This window comes from Astyanax mexicanus, chromosome 19 (assembly GCF_023375975.1).
Source record: "Astyanax mexicanus isolate ESR-SI-001 chromosome 19, AstMex3_surface, whole genome shotgun sequence".
NCBI lineage: Eukaryota > Metazoa > Chordata > Actinopteri > Characiformes > Acestrorhamphidae > Astyanax > Astyanax mexicanus.
The window spans coordinates 8,275,408-8,295,231 of NC_064426.1; the positions used below are offsets into that span (position 1 = coordinate 8,275,408).

Genomic DNA, 19,824 nt, shown 5'->3' on the forward strand with positions numbered 1-19,824 from the left:
AATACTTTGATGTTGAAAGTACAGTGCTGCACACAAAGCTACAAAAAGTTTAAAATGCCAAAAGAACAAAAAAGGAAAAAGACTAGTTGGCTGAATTAAGTGTGGAGCTACACTTAGTGCTTAGAGCTAACATGTTGGCTAACACAGCAATCATAAACAATAAAACATAGTAATAGAATCTCTGTGTTTAGCTCTAACTTAGTGTTAAGCATGCTATCTAATTCATCTACCTCAAACGTGGGTAAATTTATGCCACAACATTTTTTTAATTATGCCACAGCATTTTTTTTTTTAGTTTTTAAAATGTTTATGTAACTGCTGCCATTGGGAAGGAGTGATGCATGTTTATTGCAGTAATTAGTATGCTACCTAATGTGTTTATCACAAGCATGAGTACATTATGCCACATTATTAAATTCAGTATATATATATATATATATATATATATATATATATATATATATATATATATATATATAGTAACATATAGTAACCTATTGTAACCTATAGTTTTACAATAAAACTGGATAAGTCACTGGGTGATTTATGTATGAGCTTCCCTCAGCTAAGGAATTAGTATACTGGCGAACACCCCTAGAATAAATTCTGTAAAATTACAGAAGTAAAGATAGTAATATTATGTCCTAAATAACTATATATGCATTTATAGCTGTCTTTTATTTATGTTTTTTTACAGCCAGTAGGAAACTAATGTTCATTCATTAGCATTTCCTCTGTTTTTGGTCTTCAGAGCAAGGTTGCCCTTCAGAGGTCAGCCAGAGTTGCAGCGGAATTAGTCATGAACGAATAATAGCCTTACATTTCATTTCCATAGATAGCCCAGGAGTTTAGCATGGTAATGTATGCATATATCACAAGCATGCTAGCCACAGAGCAGGGGATAAAATATCCCTTCTTCAGCAAAGTCGAAAGTCGAACATGCTGTAAGCAAGGTTTCCGGAAACAATACCGTCAAAGGGCATCCGGTCATCTCCATCATGGTCCTCATCTGCCAGGATCACTTCTTCTAAACGAAAAACAAATCAGACGAATAAGCACTCTCAGTCTAGACATGGGGCACACACATGAAAACAGCGCTGATGATTCATATACTATGATTAAAAAATATACACATTAATGTAGTATTTTCTGCACAGATTCAAAAGCAAATAGTATCAAAATCAAAAGTTTCGAATGTTTACATCTTATTTAATTAATTTTAAAAGATTTATTGTTTTATTACTCATAAACCATTAACACAGTGTAAAAATATGACAACGTAAACATGATAGCTGCCCACCTGCTTTACAGATCCACTCCAAATACCCGTTCAGCTCTCTCTCAATCTGCTGCTGCCGCCTCAGCTTCAGAAACTCGCTCCTGTTCTCAACACGCTCCCTCTCTTTTGCAAACTCCCTGTGTCACAAATAGAGGCTTGGCATTAAAGGCTGTAATGGTAGGGCTGTAATGGTGGGGTCACTTTGGGAACTGGGTCCCAGTATAAAAAAACAGGCCGGTACAAACCCACTCCCATGTGAGCCCCACATGAGTATGTTGGCTAGTATGTGTATTCATAAAAATCAGATTTTTCTTACATATACACATACTTTGTATCACTGTAAATACACACCCACTCTACACAGTATAGTAGTAATTGACAATCTACTATTGCTACCATTTACTTAAGATCAAATAAAACACACACTAATAAATAAAACATGTTCTTACCCTGACAGCACACCCAGGACCAAGTTAAGCATGAAGAATGATCCAATAATGATGAGCGGGATGAAGTACATCCAGTTCCACGCACTGCCTGATGCATCGTTACTCTGAAACACACAAAACACACACAGATCACAGAGGTTAGTACCAGCTTTTTTCTATCCAGCCCATTCTCTAATCCATTTTCTCTAAGTTGGCGTATTAATTAATACATTATGAACACACCCCAAAACAGTGCTATCTAGTAAACAGTAAAAAATGAACAATATCATAATAATAGTTATTGTGTACAATACTGTAACACAGCATAAGTACTGGTTTAAGACAATGAACTGGGCATAATTCTAAACACATTCCTGTGAATAGGGCAAACTTTGGATACAAAATCACATAATAAATAGGGCCAAAAATGTGTGGACAAAAACGTTTTACTATGTAGTGACCAGTACATAGTTGTGGACACAGACCAAAACGATGTACTGTATAATAAACAGGGCATAATTTCCAACATGGTCAAAACAGTATACTGTTTTATATAATACTATATAGTAAACAGGGAACAGTTTCTAGCATGGCCAAACAATATATTGTAACACAACATAGTTAATGGCAGACACCAAAAAAAATGCACTACATAGTGTAGATACCATAATGACATGGCTCAAAACAGTACTCAGTATAGTGAACTGGGCATGGATCTGAGCACAGTCCAAAACAGTGCAATCTTGTAAACTGGGCACAATTTGAATACAGAAGCAAAATAATGTACCAAATAATTAATAGAGCAAAAATATGTGCCCAACTAGATTTTTACTATGTAGTAAACAGGACATAGTTTTGGGCACACCCAAACACAATGTACAAGTAAACATAACACACTTTTCAACAAGGTATTGTTCTGAACAGAGCCCAAATCCGCACACTATACAGCGAACAGAGCAGAGTTTTGAACATGACCATCTGTGGAACTGCTGCAACCTGCAGTTGCACTGTAATGCAAACAGTCAGCCATCTTATGTGGCAAAGCTCCACTGGCCGCCCCCGGGGAGGCAAGAGATGGCCTCAGCTAAAGAAAAAAAACTAGCCCCAGAGCAACAGAGAAAAAACAGGAGCTGTGGGTTCAGATCCATGGGATGAATCAACTGCTTTAAAAGTGATTGTCATTGTTAGCAGCAACAATAGCATAATATTTTATTTAATTTATCCTAAATCCTTGAAGTTGATTAAGCATATTCAGTGTACATGTTTCAGGGAAAATCCTGCTTATTTAAGCACTGTGGCATGATAGAAGACATTAAAAGCATTTGGAAAAACTGAACCGACAGAACATTCCATTGTCAGAAAAACAAAGACCATGTGGTTTGTGTCTTTAGTTTTCTACTATAATGGAACTGCTGCATTTGGGGTTACCAGTGTTAAAGCCTGGAAAAACAAATACGAACAGTAAGCTAACCCATAATTGAAGTCAATTTATTTTTCTTCTCCAACTTATTTGAACTATTTTTGGATCTTCTGTCAACCCCCATTTGTCCATCAAAACCTAAAATATTCCCTTTCCCCTTTTTTTCCTTTCCTGCAGTTCCGGTTCGTTTTTCCTGCTCAATTCATCTCCCTCTTTCTGTCCCCATTTCTCTCTCCCTCGCTCTCTCCCATCTCTCTTCATTTCTATCTCTCATTTGTTGTCTCTATCTGTCTCCCTTTCTCTGTATCTTGCTCAACCCCCATCTCTCTCTCTCTCTCTCTCTCTCTCTCTCTCTGCATGTCTGAGAGCTCTTGTATGTACTGCAGCTTTTGCAGCTTTTTCGCCCATTAAATTTTCATTGGTTTCTTCCTCAGCAGCTGTAAGAATCACTCCGGTTGAACAGCGCCTGATAAATATAGAGCCCCAGTCCACGGGGCCTGGTGGAAAAATGAAGAGAGAAAAGGAACGAGAGAGACAGGGAGAAAGAAAAAGGAAAGAGGAGGATTAAGGAGCAACACAAATAAAGTGAGAAGAAGACTGAGGAAAGAGGAACAATGTAATTTGTTAATGCTGTTGCTGAAATTACTTAGCATGTAATGAACATGATCTTTTAGCTGGGATTTACCACTTTTAAGGGGCCATAGAATTATTTAGCTTGCTCTATCCATTCCACAATCATACTTAAATATGTACTTTATGTCCATGTCCATGTTTCAAACATCTAGCTGATGGTTTGAGGTCATTCCTTTAACATCACTCCATTCCCTTTGTTGAATGTACTGGTTCCACTGGCTGCAAACAGCCCCAGAGCACAATCCTATGACCACCATGCTTAACAGCTGGCATTGGTATGTTTTCGGGTTAAATCCCTCACCTTTTCTTCTACAAACATCTGTCTCATCTGACCATTGGCCTCAGCAAGTTCAAAGCACTTCGGAATTTTACCACCAGTGTTATATTTTCACCTCATATGTCTTATTCAACTACAGAACACAACTGTTTTACCATTAAAAAAGAAAAAAAGAAAGCCGCAGTGAGTTCATGGTGCATTAACAAGTCCACGTGGACTCCTTATGCAGCACTGTTGACATCACTGCCCTACTTTACTTCACCGGAACCCCAGTGACCGTGGCGCTGGACACACCTGAGTCTGAGAGAGTGGGAGCTGGAGTGGACAGGCTGGCCCTCTGTGATAAGAACATGCACCCTACCACACCGGTGCTCAATGAATAGGCCCACAGACGCAGATTTCGCTTACTGTGCGCTCCCTGAGGTGCACAGCGTGTGGATTAAGACGGAAATTCGATGTTCCAGTCTCCTACCTCCCCCATCAATTTCTTTGTGTTCATATTTACAGCAGCGTAGATATTTTATAGGGCTTCGGCTTAACGCGCACTGACGGCATTTAAAAACTCCTGCGTCAGCAAGACAGAGTGATCTAAGCAGGTATGAACTGCAGGAGAACTTTTCTTGCGAACAAAGTTCCTGCTTAACTTCAAAAAACATCTCCAAATGTCACTCAATGTCAAACCATTTATCAAACAGTGATTAGTCTACCACCACATGCCACACAATTTCCAGTCTTGAATTGTACAGTGAGTTTTGAAACTGGAAACCATGCATGAACTCCTATCCTGATTCTGAAAGTTATAATCCTGTCTTGCACTCAGACTGAACTCTTTTTTTACCTTCAGAGGGTGTAGAGGTTTCAGATGTAGCTCCTGCCAGAGGTGTGTAATGTTAACTTATATGGCTGTGCGATGAATCGTATTTTTATCATTAGCACAATATGTGTTTTCATAGTAAAAATATCAAAGGAGCTGCTGCCATATCGCAGTGAATAACAGCAAACTCAAACTGCACTACCTGTGTGTAGCCACAGAGGGAGCTCTTCATGCTGCAGACTGTGCTTATGTGACATAGCTACACTGTAACAAACTGATGCAATTTTACAGGGAACTAATAATAGTAAAGTAGAATTTCAATTAAATACAGAACACTGCTATAAATATTTCCTCATTACACTAACTTACTGAATTAACAATAAATTCTGATAGAAGTAAGGGAAACTGGTAAATAACTTTTTGCATCTTGTATTTTTGTACAAAATCAGCTTGTTACTTCTTCAAAAAGAGAATGTGTCTTTATGTGTATGTTACACAAAAAGTCTTTCCTATTGGCTCCTTGTGTCATTTATTTGCGTAATAGATGTCCCTCTTTACCATCATTGTGCATTCTTTCCCATCAGGGCTAACATCCCTTGGGTAATTAGCTCAATTTTATATAATGATTGACTGTCTGGCCACAATGTTGTAGGTAATGAGAGCAAGTTACAATTTTCTTTACTGCAAAGTGTGACTTTATTCTGGCTGAGAAATTGCAATGAACTAAGTCTATAATGCATTATTGTCCCTTTCCTTTTACATCTAGATAGACAGACAGACAGACAGACAGACATACAGACAGATAGATAGCTACTTTATTTATACCAAAAGAAATTTAGGAGCATTTTAAGACACCAGATTTCCAACTATTTTAGAAAACAGCATGTTTTCACAGCTCTATTTGGTCTGGTTAAAACAGATTTTGGTTTGTTTGTATCCTTGGTGCAGTTTATTTGAGCAGATATATAAAAAAAAAATAAATAAAAAACAATTTCTGACTCACATAGTAAAGCAGGTCAGTCCAGCCCTCCATGGTTATGCACTGGAAGACAGTGAGCACGGCGAACAGGATGTTGTCAAACTGCGTGATGCCATAATTAGGTCCCAGCCAGTATAGCCTACAGACGGTCCCGTTCGGACAGAGGCGGGATGGTGGCTCCAATCCACAGGGAAACTCCTCCCGAATTTCATCTATTATGGAAAATAAACAGATATACTTAGCATCATCTGTTCTACACATCAGATATCAAACATGTCTTATTAACAAATTAACTGCATCTTGGTTAAGTAATAAATCACGTTAATTTGGTTTATTTTTCACTACTATTTTCTTGCAAATGTATGCAAATGTTTGGTTGACATAAACAGCTGTTCACTAAAGATTTACTTAAAATAATCACTTGTGAGTTCCCTATGGTAATCTTTTATCAATTGTTCCTTTAGTTTTAGGATAGGATTTCTGCTCTGGCTCATGAATATTCATACTTGCAAATATAACCTCTGATTGGCTAACAGCACTGTGAGGCAGTGAGATGAACAACAGTTAAAATGTTTAAAATAAAGACATTTTTACACCAATAAAAGTCTTTGCAATGTCATATGCTACTTTACAACATGTGCAATGCCCTGCTATGTGCAGTTCAGCCACTGACCTAGTCTTTGGGTCTCTGTAAGACCCCAAAACCACCAGAGAGCCTATATGAGCCTCAACTGTACTTCGCTGGTTGTGTTCCATAGACATATTCTAACCATTTGTTCATTAGCTCTGAATTACTGGGCAAAGCATATAACACTGATGTGTTATTCACACAAATAATACAGAAACGAACTGCCAGCACTGTTAGCTCCTGTCTGATGAGATGTGCCTGGCTGTGTGGCTTCAGCTCCGCCTGTAGGCCAAGGTGGGCAAGGCCATGAATACTAATTCACGGGTTGACGTAGACAGGGGTGTTTTACCTGATTAACTAATTTTTCTAAACCTTTTCTTTTACTAGCTACTGCAGCCAATGGAGGTTGAGAAAGAGTTTTATGTGCAGCATCATATACAACTCAAAAGACCTATTGTATTTCACAAAGAACAAGAAAATGTAGATTTTAATAAAAGGACACCTTTAAATATACTGCAGTAAATTAATCTAATAAATAGCCTGAAATGGTTTGTTTAGACTCTCAGCAAGGTGAAGAACAGACAGAAACGTACCAGTGATTTCATCAAAGCATGTTTTGTGGAATTTGCCAATGTAAAACTCCAAGCCGATGATGGCAAACATGAGGATAGCAAAGAAGAGCAGCAGTCCAATCTGCAGCAGTGGGATCATGGCCTTCATGATGGATTTCAGCACCACCTGCAAGCCTGGAGGAGACACAGCATGTTAAGTGGTGGCATTCCATTTTTGGTACTCACATATAGTGTAAGCTTTGATATACTCTGTGAAAGTCACATGATTTTCATGTTAAGGTTAATGTAAACTCTGTGTGCACACAATAAAAAAATATGTTACTGAATAAAATGTTACTGGACTTTGTGTGCCTCCTACATTTGGGGAGTGTATTTTACTTTTACGCAAAAAATAAAAGGGGCTACACAGCATCACACAGGACTGGTGCTCAACATTAAACATTAACTTTGATACGAATATGAATGCTTCCACAGCCTTCTTTCCACAACTGTACAATATCATAACCTCCTCCACTGACATCATGTTTGTTGCTGTCAGAAACCTTTGACTCTAAACTGCCTTCTAGTGGATGGCACCAATGCCAAAGTAAATAACGCATAGTAGTCTGTGGGCATTGACATATTCATTTTTGTACATTAAGAGACTATAAATGAGCCTTAACGGGTTTTGTTGGATGATTGTTTACAGGTCCAGTTACTCCCTCTTGGGTTCAATATAGGATACTTACTGGGAATCCCCGAAACCAGTTTAAGTGGTCTCAGCACTCTCACAGCTCGTAGCGTTCTCAGGTCAAATTGGGAGCCCACCGAGGAGAGGATTCTGTATAAGAAACAAAAGAAATTTGCCATTAATTCAGAGATTCCAATTCTCCAACTCGTCACATAAGAGGTCACATATTACTGGTTTGTAGATATATAGGAAAACAAATACACCAGGTGAGGTCCAAAAGATTAGGCACACTCATGCTTCATAAACATTCAGATTTCTCAAATCTGAATCAGCAGCCTAGCACTCAAAAAATGAAAATAACTGATGACTATTAACCAAAATTTGTAATGTAATTAATGCTTAGTCTTAACATTCCAAACACTCCAAATTACCCAAAACACACTATTTAATGACCAATTTATGCAGAAAGAAAGTTATCCCAAAGGGTTCACATACTATTTTCCTGCTACTGTACACTGTACACTTCATATGCTGTGCGATATGAAGATAAATATGATTTCATCAATTATTCATGCAAATATATAAAGTAGGCTACAATAAAATGTATTGGTGTGGTCACTTTGCATAAACTCGGTTTATATAAGTGATAATAAAGTAATTTTCGCAAAAAAGCTTCATAATGTGGTTTTGCGACATGACGCTGCTTTACGTTATTTGACGGTCACACGCGGAAACGCCGGTTTGCATCATGCTTTATGTTATTAAACTCATGAGAGCTGAACAATGGAGACACATTGTTCTTTTGAAAAAATTATCTACTGCATCTACCTCATCTGTTTTCATTTGATATGTATATATTGCTGCACTAAAAGGTAGTAATTCTCATTTGTGAAAGTTGGGTTTAATGTCACTTTGAAATAAAGTTGGAAAAAAGTTAGCAATTGTGTCATATTTTTCGAAGAATAACTGAAAACATACTTAAATGTGATATATCATGATATATATCATTATCTTGATATGGGAAAAATCATTTATCACGATATGTAATTTTTTATATCAACCAGCACTACACTAACCTATACAGCCTATACCCCCCTACACTCGCTTTAATACTCTATACACCCTACACAATCCTATACTTTTTTTTTAACTTAGTAAAGGTTTCCACCCATAATAGTAACTCTTATCATTTGGCACAGCTCCCTGAGCTTATTAAAGGTTGCCTTACGCCGAATCTAAATATCATATGATAAAAACGTCTCTATGCTCCTACAAAAGTATCTGGTGTGCTTGCATTCACAGTTGTTCAGTGGATGCTGTCTCTGATCTGCAAACAACACCCATAAAAATACTGAAAAGGACTGTAACAATAGAAAGATTTATAGACCAAAATAAAACTCTCCATTCTGCTTGCTTAAATGCTGCTCCTAATCACAGTATCCTACATCATCTAAAGTTTCTTAGCTTAAGCTTAGTAAAGGCACAATTTCATAATAGAAATGGCTATATAGACAGAGAGGAAGGAAATAAAGAAACATTAGGTAGGTGGGAGGACGGCTGTAGTGAATGGAAAGAGCAGAAGATGCTGACTGGCTGCTTTTATTCCCATCTTCCTCCTCTTCTATTTATAGAGCTGCGGTTCCAACACCACCGCCAGCGTCAGCTCTACCTGACTCATTATATACCTCACCCTTTCACACACTCTCTGTCTGTCTAACACACACACTCACGAAAACAATCATCTTAATGATGACAGTAGTGAACAGCATGAGTTGCAGTTTATTCCGGCAGGGATCAGTCCCCAAGGTGCTGGCGGAGACAGACAGGAAGCAGAGTTATAAACAGTAGTGTTGTATCGATCAGCAGGAAACAGGCAAAAGGGGGCAGTAATGCTGAACCACACCAAACACACATACACACACACAGGCATTGGAAGGTAATGATATGTATACTGCCAAGTGTGTTGCAATGTATGATTCTGAGGTTGAGATTTTATGCATTAAAAAGTCTTATTTCAGCTCCCGCTACTTTTAGAATAAGGTGCAATACAAAACAGTCATAACAGTTATAACAAAGCTCAATTACACCAACATGCCAAAAGGCATGGGACAGAAACTATTATTATAACTAGAATTAATCAATTTATACACTGACACTATCCCATGACTTTTGGCATGTCATTGTACTTAACTTTTTATCTTTATATTTTACGCTTCCCTCAGTCCACCGAACATTTTTTCTAAAATGCATCAGACTTAAGATGTTCTTTGTTTATGTATGGCACTGGAACTTGAAGAAAAGATGTAAGAGAATGATTTCTAATTTCCATATTTGTCCAGGACTTGCTGAAAAGTAGAACAGTGCACCACCACCCCAGAGTCTGTTAAGTCCTCAGTTTTTGTTAATTGACATTTTTTAATTAAATTATAAATTGAGGAAACTGTAACCTGAAAATGCTTTGCTATTTTCTTATATTCTTCTCCTTTTTTGTGGGAATCAATTATTTTTTCCTTCAGAGTGTTGAGCAGCTGCTTAGAGGAGCTCATGAGGTTGTTGACTGCTGGGACTTCAAGGAGTCAGAGTATTGTTTTGAAAGTTTTGAAATTCGTCTTTTTATTATCTAGTCTTTTTATAATTATGATTGTGAATAATCTACTACCCTAGAAAATCACAATCTAAACCCATGCTAAAATGATCTTAAACCTGCATACAACAACAATTAATACATTATTGCCTTTTCCTTTTCTTGTTTCAAGTAAAAAGTGTGGTGAAAGCACTAATCTTTCGAGAAAAACAAACTTACATTTGATGTGTTTTGGAGTACTAAGTTATTCTCCTTCTTTTTTAAGGGTAACCGGAGGCCCTAATTGACTTAAATAAATATAATTGACAGAAAAATGTACAGCATAGCGTATTGTAGGGCTGTGAAATATATAGTAAATACTGATACATTCAAAATTATTTACTTCAAGATATAAAAAACTACCATACTAACATTGAAAATGGTGAACAGACCGTAGGGTCACTTTTTTTTTTTTTTCAAAAATGTGACCAGTGACCAAAAACAGCATTTTTGTGAATGTACCCTAATTTACTTAAAAAATAAATGTGGATAAGGGTGAACACAATGCCTATACAGCAAATATACACTGATTCTTTAATCAGATATTTTCATTGCTCTTAGGCATATTGAGAAATAATTTTTCAGTCATATCACCCAGCACTAATATATGATAGCATTAAATTTTTACAGTTTTGATATATAAAATGTCTTTAAAATCATGGCAAATCAATACACATGTCCATCTGCCAAGGCACATTTGAGCTCAATTTAGCAGAAAAGCACAGATTCTGGTGGGCCCAGCATTCAGCCTAGCTCCTGGGCCTTGCTGGAGGCCTCTGGGTTTGTGCGTAGAGAAAGCGTGGCAGACCCTGGAGAGCACACTCTGGCACAGTGAGATTAGGGGGTAAAGACAGAGCTTTCACACACACTCACACCAGTGTTTACACTCCGTTCACAGGGAGGCGCTCAGCTGGGAATCACCTGCCAATCCACCTCACACACTCTTGGACACATGCTGAGAATGAGCATGAGTGTGTGTGTGTTAGTGTGTATATACATGAGAGAAAAACAGCAGTGCTGAATGAAACAAAGGCAAACACATCCTTAGCAAACACAAAAGGCCAACATAATAGAAAACAAACAGTGTTTTCAAAATAACAAAAAAATAAAAATGGCCTGAAACTAAAGTTTTGCCATCCTTTATGATGTGTACAGTACTTATGGTGCATTTCCACAGCATTTGGGATAAGAATGTTTAAGCACTTTATGATTTGATTATGATGAGTCTGCAATGCGATTATAAAATGATTATCGAGGCACCTTGATGCATCTTTTTCTTCTATACAGGATTTCTTTTTCCTTCACTGCATGACTACTTGGTTCTTTTAAAGTAAAGTATCTCTAATGTTCTATAATGAATTCTCTTATTTCACAGGCTCTTTAACACTATTAATATATACTAAAAAAGCACAGTGATTTCAATTACTCGAATGATTAATACAAAAATCTCAAATTAATGTTGTTAGGGGAATTTGAAAAACCAGCTACAAGAAAATCAGGAACAAGTTGATTATAAATTAAAATATAAAATAAAGTGCTTTAGCCAGCTATATAAGTATAATGAGAAGCAGGACCAAGGGCCCTATCGTACACCCTGCGCAAAGCATGTAGGGTGTCTCGTTTCCATCGTACCATCGTCAATTTTCACGTCCTGCGCACCTGTTCTTAAAATAGCGGCGGACTTTAGGAATATATTAACGCTGATGGGAATGGTGGTCTGGAAATGACGTGTGTTTCTATCTTGGTGGCGGAAAAAAGACTTGTGCGACTGATCCGGTGAAACCCCGATTAAAATCAACAGTCAGCCGCGCAGCCAGAACTGGATCACGATCACCACGAGCACTGCACTCCCCATTCACTATACCACACACCATCACTTCTTTACCACCTTTATTGAAAATTAAATATACTTAAAAATCTGCACAGTAACTATAAGTTATTATTAGTTCTGTTTATTTCTGACAGTTATAAGGATTTATATTTATGTTCAGTGCACAGACTTAATAACTGCCGCTTAATATAGCAGATATAGCAGATATTTTATTCAGAGAATTTTAACAGATGCTTATTCTCACTCAAATGCTGGAGTTAAAGATCTTTTAATAGAAAATTAAAAGATAAAACACTTCGACTACACATAAATTTATTTTATTTCACTTTAATATTATTTGACTGAAACTCACTTTTATTCATTTATTTATCTGAAATATAAAGCACGTTGTCACCCTGGCGTCTGGTGTTGCCCGTCAATTATACAAAACTTAAAGCATTTGAAATAAACAGAAATATAAAGCTATATGTTAGCATTCATTTCTTATTACCAGGGTAAATTTATTAAAATCTTAAATATATTAATTCATTAACTAAAATCTCGTCCAGTGCTCTGAAATGTAGCGGGCTTGGCGCAGCATGTGCGACATTGCGCACGGGATACTGTTTTTTAAATAAACATTCTTGAAGATATTTTGTCTTTGTCTTCCTAACCTTAAGTACTTATAAACCATTGAAAATGTCATTTCCTCAAAATGGGCGATTCCAAACCTGTCCTTTATCTCAGCACTGACTGTAAATGTTTCCTTACATAATTAAACAATTTTCCCAACATATCTAGTTGCTGCAGTTCACAGACCCTGTTATCTCTGTTTATGCTTCACCAATGAACTCTCAGAGCTGATTTTGAGGAAAGATGCTGACGATTCTGCAGCTGCTGCAGACTACAGGCCCATCTACCTTCACACTGCAGCGCTATGGCAACCAGCAGTTCCTCATTCACATAGTTTCTACGGTTACCGGCCCCGCTCTCATTCATAACTGTTTCCATGGCAACAGTCGTCTTCCTCCATTGATAGAATCTCAGCATCTCTGCACAAGGCAAGGGGAGGGGCGGAGCCTGATTGATCTACTGCTTTAAACCACCCCCCCTCCCTCCTTCTGAATAACTAAATATAAATCAGGCTGACTGACACACACACACACACAGGCTTCACCAAAACACACTCTCTCAACACACAGCACCCAATCAGAGCACTTGTCACGTGCAAACAGACACACATACTCATTCTTATGCATGCATGCACACACACTGGAAAATACCCTGTGCATTAGTATGAACCCAACTTTCACGTTTTTTTACATTTTTCATTTGCATTACAAAACCAATCAAAGCATGTTCAATCAACTTGACTTGTTATACAAACAACCACTGATGTACAGAGATATTACATTAAAATCATATCAGCAGATAATAATTGCTTAAAAACAAATGAGACTTGATTCATATTTTAAACTTATATACGCATTTGTCACAAAAATGTATGTTTCATTTATTTGTAATATTAATCCATGTGTATGGAAAACTATCACAATACATTTCATTTTATTTAACATCATTAAAAAGTACTTAACATCTAGCTAAAATCAGATATGTGTAAACATCTGTCCAACACCATTTAAATTAGTCAACATCTAGCTAACATGAGCTAAACTAGTTAACATCTAGGAGTCTAGACATCTGCTACAGTTTTTAATATCTAGTTAACATCATTAACAGTAGTTAATGTTTAATACAAAGTAGAGCTGTTAACATTTAGCTTACAACAGATAGAGCAGATAACATCAAACTAACATCAGGTAGAGTATGTAACATTTTTATTTAATTTTTATTCATCCTCTCTTCATTCTTTATTTCTTGCTAATTGAAGTGACTATCCTTCTATATCCCTTACTTTGCATTTTATCTGCATCTGATCCACAATAATACATGTCCAGAGGTTTCCAAATGCCCCTTAAAATCAGTGAACTCCACTATTTTAAATTGTTTAATTTAATTTTTATTTAAAACTGATTTGTTTTCTCGTTACCGACCTTATATTTTGTATTTTTGACTACTCTTACCCTCTTGTTTTGTTGTGGATATTCCTTGTATAACCTCCTTGCCTGCGACATCTGGTACGTTGTTGTATCTTGCTGCCCTAATTAGATTTTTACCATGCCTGTCCCACAAAACTCTTAAAAAATTTAACCACTTTAAAATAAAGTTTGTTAAGTACCTGTGCATGTCTGTATCTCATCTGGCCTGTATGACATATGAGCTGAGTGTGACTATTTACTTTAAGATGGACTACGTAGCTACAGTTTCTATCACCTATACACCTGTAATAATGTGATAGCAGGTGTCTTCTTATTGGAAGCTCAGCAGGTGAACTGGAAGATATTAGCTATTAGTTGATATTGGTTGCTTTTCTTGCTTAATTAAAATCAGCTAATCTTCAACTTGTAATCCAGTGTGGCTAAAACGACATCACAACCTAAAAATAGCACTTTGTTTTGGATGCAGGAGCAAAATATTCCCAGTGTACCGCTCTGCTTCCCGAAATACATCTGCCTGCCTTTCAATAAAACACAGCGAGGTGGCCAAAACCTGAATCACCAAAATAAAACAGTAAACACACACACACAGTCACAGATGCTTCCTACCACTCTTAATGTGTGTGTGTGTGTGTGTGTGTGGGTGTGTGTGTGTGTACTATCAAAGCACTAGGCCAGAGGTGTTGAGAGGAAGCAGAATCATTTCATCTTCAAAGAGATCCAAACCTAAAAGACGCATACACCATTCACACTAACACACACACATAAACACACACACAAAAGAGAGCAGTAAAGGACAGCACAGGACAGCTGTGTGTTCGTGTGTGTGTGTGTGTGAGTGAGAGAGAGAGAGAGAGAGAGAGAGAGAGAGAGAAAGAAAGAGAGAGAGAAAGAGAGACATGTGAGACAGAGACAAGAGAGACAAGAAAAAAAAAGGCAAGAACAAAGAAAAAGAAAAAGTAACAAAATTGTGCATAAAGCCCTGAAGAGTAAAAGGACAAACTACGTACAACAGCATAACAGTTTCCATAACTTAATTATCTTTGTTTTAATAATACATCCTTTAATTCCTTCACTACACTATACTACCAGGTACTATCTATCAGTGGTGTGCAGTAAGGCCATTCTATCTAGAAGGGGTGACAATAAGTGCATGTAAATCATTACATAATTTTTAATCAGAAAATATATTTATATTTATAGTTATTGTAAGTGTAAGCATATATTTCATAAATTACCTAAAACAAAAAAACAGCAACTATGCATTAGTTTGCATTTTTCAGCTTTTTGACACATATCTGACTGACAGCGGTACTAACCAATCAAAACTGCTTTTTAAAATGTCTTCTACTTGTACTGATTTTTTGAAGGGTGTAGTAATGAGTCTATAAGCAAAGACATTCATGATTTTCACTACAGGGGCGGGGCCATGGCTGTCTAACCAATTCTCAGCGTTCTGATGATTGGTTAATCGTAAAACAGAGCTAATGCTGGCTTAGTTCAATAGTTCATCATGGAATTACATCTGCAAATGAGACAGACAGATAGTACACAAAAGTAACTAGGAATGATAAGATAAAACAAAACTTATAAAAATACAAATACCAAAAAAAGTGTAAAACAATTTGTATTTGTAAACAAATACACAAAATACAAATACAATAAAATATATAAAGTATAAAGGTACAGTCAGTAGTGTGTAATGGAGATGGTGCAGTTGAACACAGTAGACAATAAACACCAGTTGATTTGCATATAATGAGGGTACCTGATGCCAGCCATACAAAAAGTGCAAATACACAGTTATATAATAATTTAAATTTGCAGTGCAAGCTTGTGCAAAAACTACTAGTGCAATACTAACCAATATTCCTTATACTACTATATACTACCCCATACTTACTATACTACCCCATACTTACTACACTACAAAACTTACTACAAAATACTACCTATACAACCCTATACTGCCCCATACTCCCAATAGTACCATATACTGCTCTATACTAACCTACGTTGCACTCCATAAACTGTTATCCCATACTAGGGGTGTGACATATCGCATTGCAATAATACCCTTTACTACCCAATACTCTCCTACACTCCCCTATAATACCCTTTACTACCCAATACTCTCCTACACTCCCCTATAATACCCTTTACTACCCAATACTCTCCTACACTCCCCTATAATACCCTTTACTACCCAATACTCTCCTACACTCCCCTATAATACCCTTTACTACCCAATACTCTCCTACACTCCCCTATAATACCCTTTACTACCCAATACTCTCCGACACTCCCCTATAATACCCTTTATTATCACATTTTCTCCTACACTTCCCTATAATACCCTTTACTACATAATACTGTTCTACACAACCCTATTATAACCTTTTTCCCTTTTACTACCAAATACTCTTCTACACTCCCCTATAATACCTTATACTACCCAACACAATCAATATAAGCCCTCTAAATCTCACCACTCTAAAACCAAATAAGTGAGAGTGAGAAAGGGTTGTCAAAGCATGTGTTAAAGACAAAGCAATACAGAGAAAGGCAGAAAGATAAAGATAAGTAAAGAGTGAAAAACTGAAAATAAGAGATAGAAAAGGAAAAAGAGAGGAAGTGGAAATAAAAAAAGGAGAGGGATAGAAAGGTTGCAGTGGATGGTGAAGAGAAATGCTGTGTGATTCTGTGCATCTCGCACTGTTCCTCCCTTGGGCTTAGCATAGAGAGAGAGAGAGAGAGAAGGTAGAGGGAGGGGCGAGGGTTGGATGCAACTGGAGAAGTAATAGGTTGGAAAAAATGGTGGCATGAGAGCGGGAGAGGGAGAGAGAGGACGAGAGAAACAGAGCAAGCGAATGAGTGTGCAGGAGCTGCTGCAGTAACCCTGTTTCTCACTGCTGCAGATGATCAATCATCCAGAGCAGCTTCCAAACACATGCACATTGAAGCTCTCTCTCTTTTCTCTCCCCCCACCACTCTTTATTTTCCTCTCTCGTCCTTTCTTTCTCTCTCACCTGTGTCTTTCTGCTCTCTTTCTAAACACATTTGTTCAACACTCAACACAGTTTTGTCCCCATTTTCCCGGTAATGACACTGTAACCCACCCACCCCCCAACACCCCCTCCACTTCGTTCAGGTTGGATGAAGAAGCTCAATGACACACAGACAGCCAGTCCCAGCTTTTGAGCATGTGCAATAGAGCACCTTTGTGAGCATGTTTAGCATATTCTTGCCCTTATATCTTTCCACACCTCTCCTTTTATTAGTTGTCAATTTTCTGCTCCTATCGGATCAGAGTCACTTCCATATGTGGTCGTAGATCGGAAAAAAAAGCTTGTCACTTCAAAATGATCACAGCTATTTTCCAACCAACATCTAGAGCATTTAAAACTGTTACAACAGTTATCAATAACCTTGATTACATCTTACAGAAATACAGTCCACAGTCAAGCACGTTCACACAGATCAAGAAAAATTATTCTGGAAGAACGTTTCATGGTATAATAGGCTGATGGGACACAGTACGGCATTCAACCCCAAGACAACAGCACCAGCTGTTAAGCATGGTGGTGGCAGCTTTACTCGAATCAAGACCACCTTTTTCTGTCAGATCAATTATTGGTTTGTTGTTCTTTGAGCAGTCTCAATAGCGTTGGATTTTAGAAATATATTAATGTTGATAGGCATGGTGGTCTGGAAGTGACGTGTGTTCAGGTAAATTTCTGGTGTGTTTCTATCTGGGTGGCAGCAAATACAGGTGTGCCAACTGCATCACCGTGCACACTGCGCACCCCAAACAAAATACCACATACCATCATTTTTTTACCACAGCAACAAAAAAACACCTCGCCAAGAGCCTTCAGTAATCAACTACAAAATAAAATATACTTAAAATGTGCACAGTAACTATTAAGAGCCATATTTTAACAATCTATAGGTGTCAACAGTGCACCATGCAATTAGATTTAGGGCGTCAATATTATTTGTGCGTCAAAATGCAACCCATTTTATAGAACTTATATGCAAACATATACAAAAATAATGTACAGTAAAGGGAGGAGGGAAGTGGATTGTGGATTTTTATGCCTTTAATCTCATGTATCTGCTTTGGCTGGGTACAATCAGAAGCCATTGCTGATGGCACAATGACACATTAACACTGAGACAGGCGGTGTGAAGAAAATGGCTGCAGCAGCAGCAGCAGCCGTGGTACTCCTGCAGAGGCTGCTCTACACTCTCCTGCAACGCTCACACACACGCACACACGTATCGCCTGACCTACTTACACACACTTAGCCTCAAACACACACTCACACAGGAGCTCTGGAGTCCATGTGTGGAGTAATTATACCTATACACACATGCATAGACATATGCATAATGCATTAGAACAGATTCACCGGTATGCCAGTGCACAAGTGTGCACAGATTTTCACACACAATCATACACACTCTCTTTCTCTCTATCTCTCTCTCTCTCTCACACACACACACACACACACACACCGACATGCACTCTCAGCACTACAGAAGGCACAAATGAGATATACTGGATGGGTGGATTAGATACAGTAGTCAGTAGTGACCGGGTTCCAGGTTCTTAGTCATGATCAGTTTTAAAATGACAACTGTTCAAATGCAGAAACACATTTTTTTTTTTTTTAATCAAAAACAAAAGATAAGGTGTCTTAGAATGCAAAAAAAATATGGTATATATACCATATAGACATAAGTAATGGGACACCTGCTCATTCATTCTTCCTTCTGAAATCAAGTGTATTTAAAATAATTTATTCTGCTTTTGATGCAGTTTCTAAAGGCTTTCTATTAGATTTTGGAACATTGCCGTGAGGATTTAATGACATTTATCAACAAGAGCATTAGTGGGGTCAGAATATTGGACCACCGCCCAGCTTATCCTCACTTCCCCACCTCATCTCAAAAGCACTGAATGGAGATCCATCATTCCAGAGAACACAGTTTCAATGCTCCACACAGGCATGGTGCCGAAAGGTTGAAGTTTATCTGCTCCAGAGAGTCTCATTCTATTGGTGGTACTTCTCTACAGGGACTAGACAGGTGTGCGAGTATGCATTTGTACACCTGCATCAGCAATAGAAGTAGCTTATCGTAAGTGACTGCATTAATACGTTTCAAACCATCAACCTCAAACCCGACTGTCTGTTCATTCATATGACAATCTGGCAAAACCAAAACTGAGCTATAAAATGGACCAATTCCAAAACCAATGTTCAGTGTTCAGCAGCTAAAAGTATTCTAATTTATATCAAACAAGAACTTATATTCAAGCATTTTCTTTTAACACTATGATTATTTTGCTGCAGTGGCAACAGAGTGAGGGAGTCAACAGGGAGAGACGAAAAAAATGGCAGCTTACATAAATAAAAAAAGAAAGCATTTAAGATTACGTATGATTCTTGGTATAATTTTTTCCTTCTTCTTTTTACTCCCTATTCACAAACTAACTATTTTCCAGCTGTGAGATACAGGATAGTAATGTTAGCTGAGCTTACGTAGGGTGCCGCAAACCATGGTCTGGACTAAAGGACCAGAGTATCAAAAGGACAGAAATAAAAGAAATCAGAGGATAATCTTTTG

General features: G+C 37.6%; 1 protein-coding gene across 20 annotated transcripts in view; it reads right to left on the bottom strand.

Moving 5' to 3' along the window:
* Window positions 1–19,824, bottom strand: part of cacna1aa (calcium channel, voltage-dependent, P/Q type, alpha 1A subunit, a) — a 168,740-nt gene that overhangs the window by 107,089 nt on the left and 41,827 nt on the right. For 19 of the 20 annotated variants that reach the window (XM_049467678.1, XM_049467676.1, XM_049467677.1 and 16 more), the window contains exons 4-9: window positions 7,759–7,850; window positions 7,052–7,204; window positions 5,855–6,042; window positions 1,729–1,832; window positions 1,301–1,416; window positions 971–1,027 (exon numbers count right to left, since the gene is read on the bottom strand). In XM_049467678.1, coding sequence (XP_049323635.1) covers window positions 971–1,027; window positions 1,301–1,416; window positions 1,729–1,832; window positions 5,855–6,042; window positions 7,052–7,204; window positions 7,759–7,850 — 710 coding nt within the window. The remainder of the gene's footprint in view (window positions 1–970; window positions 1,028–1,300; window positions 1,417–1,728; window positions 1,833–5,854; window positions 6,043–7,051; window positions 7,205–7,758; window positions 7,851–19,824) is intronic. The other variant, XM_049467674.1, reaches the window with a different exon arrangement.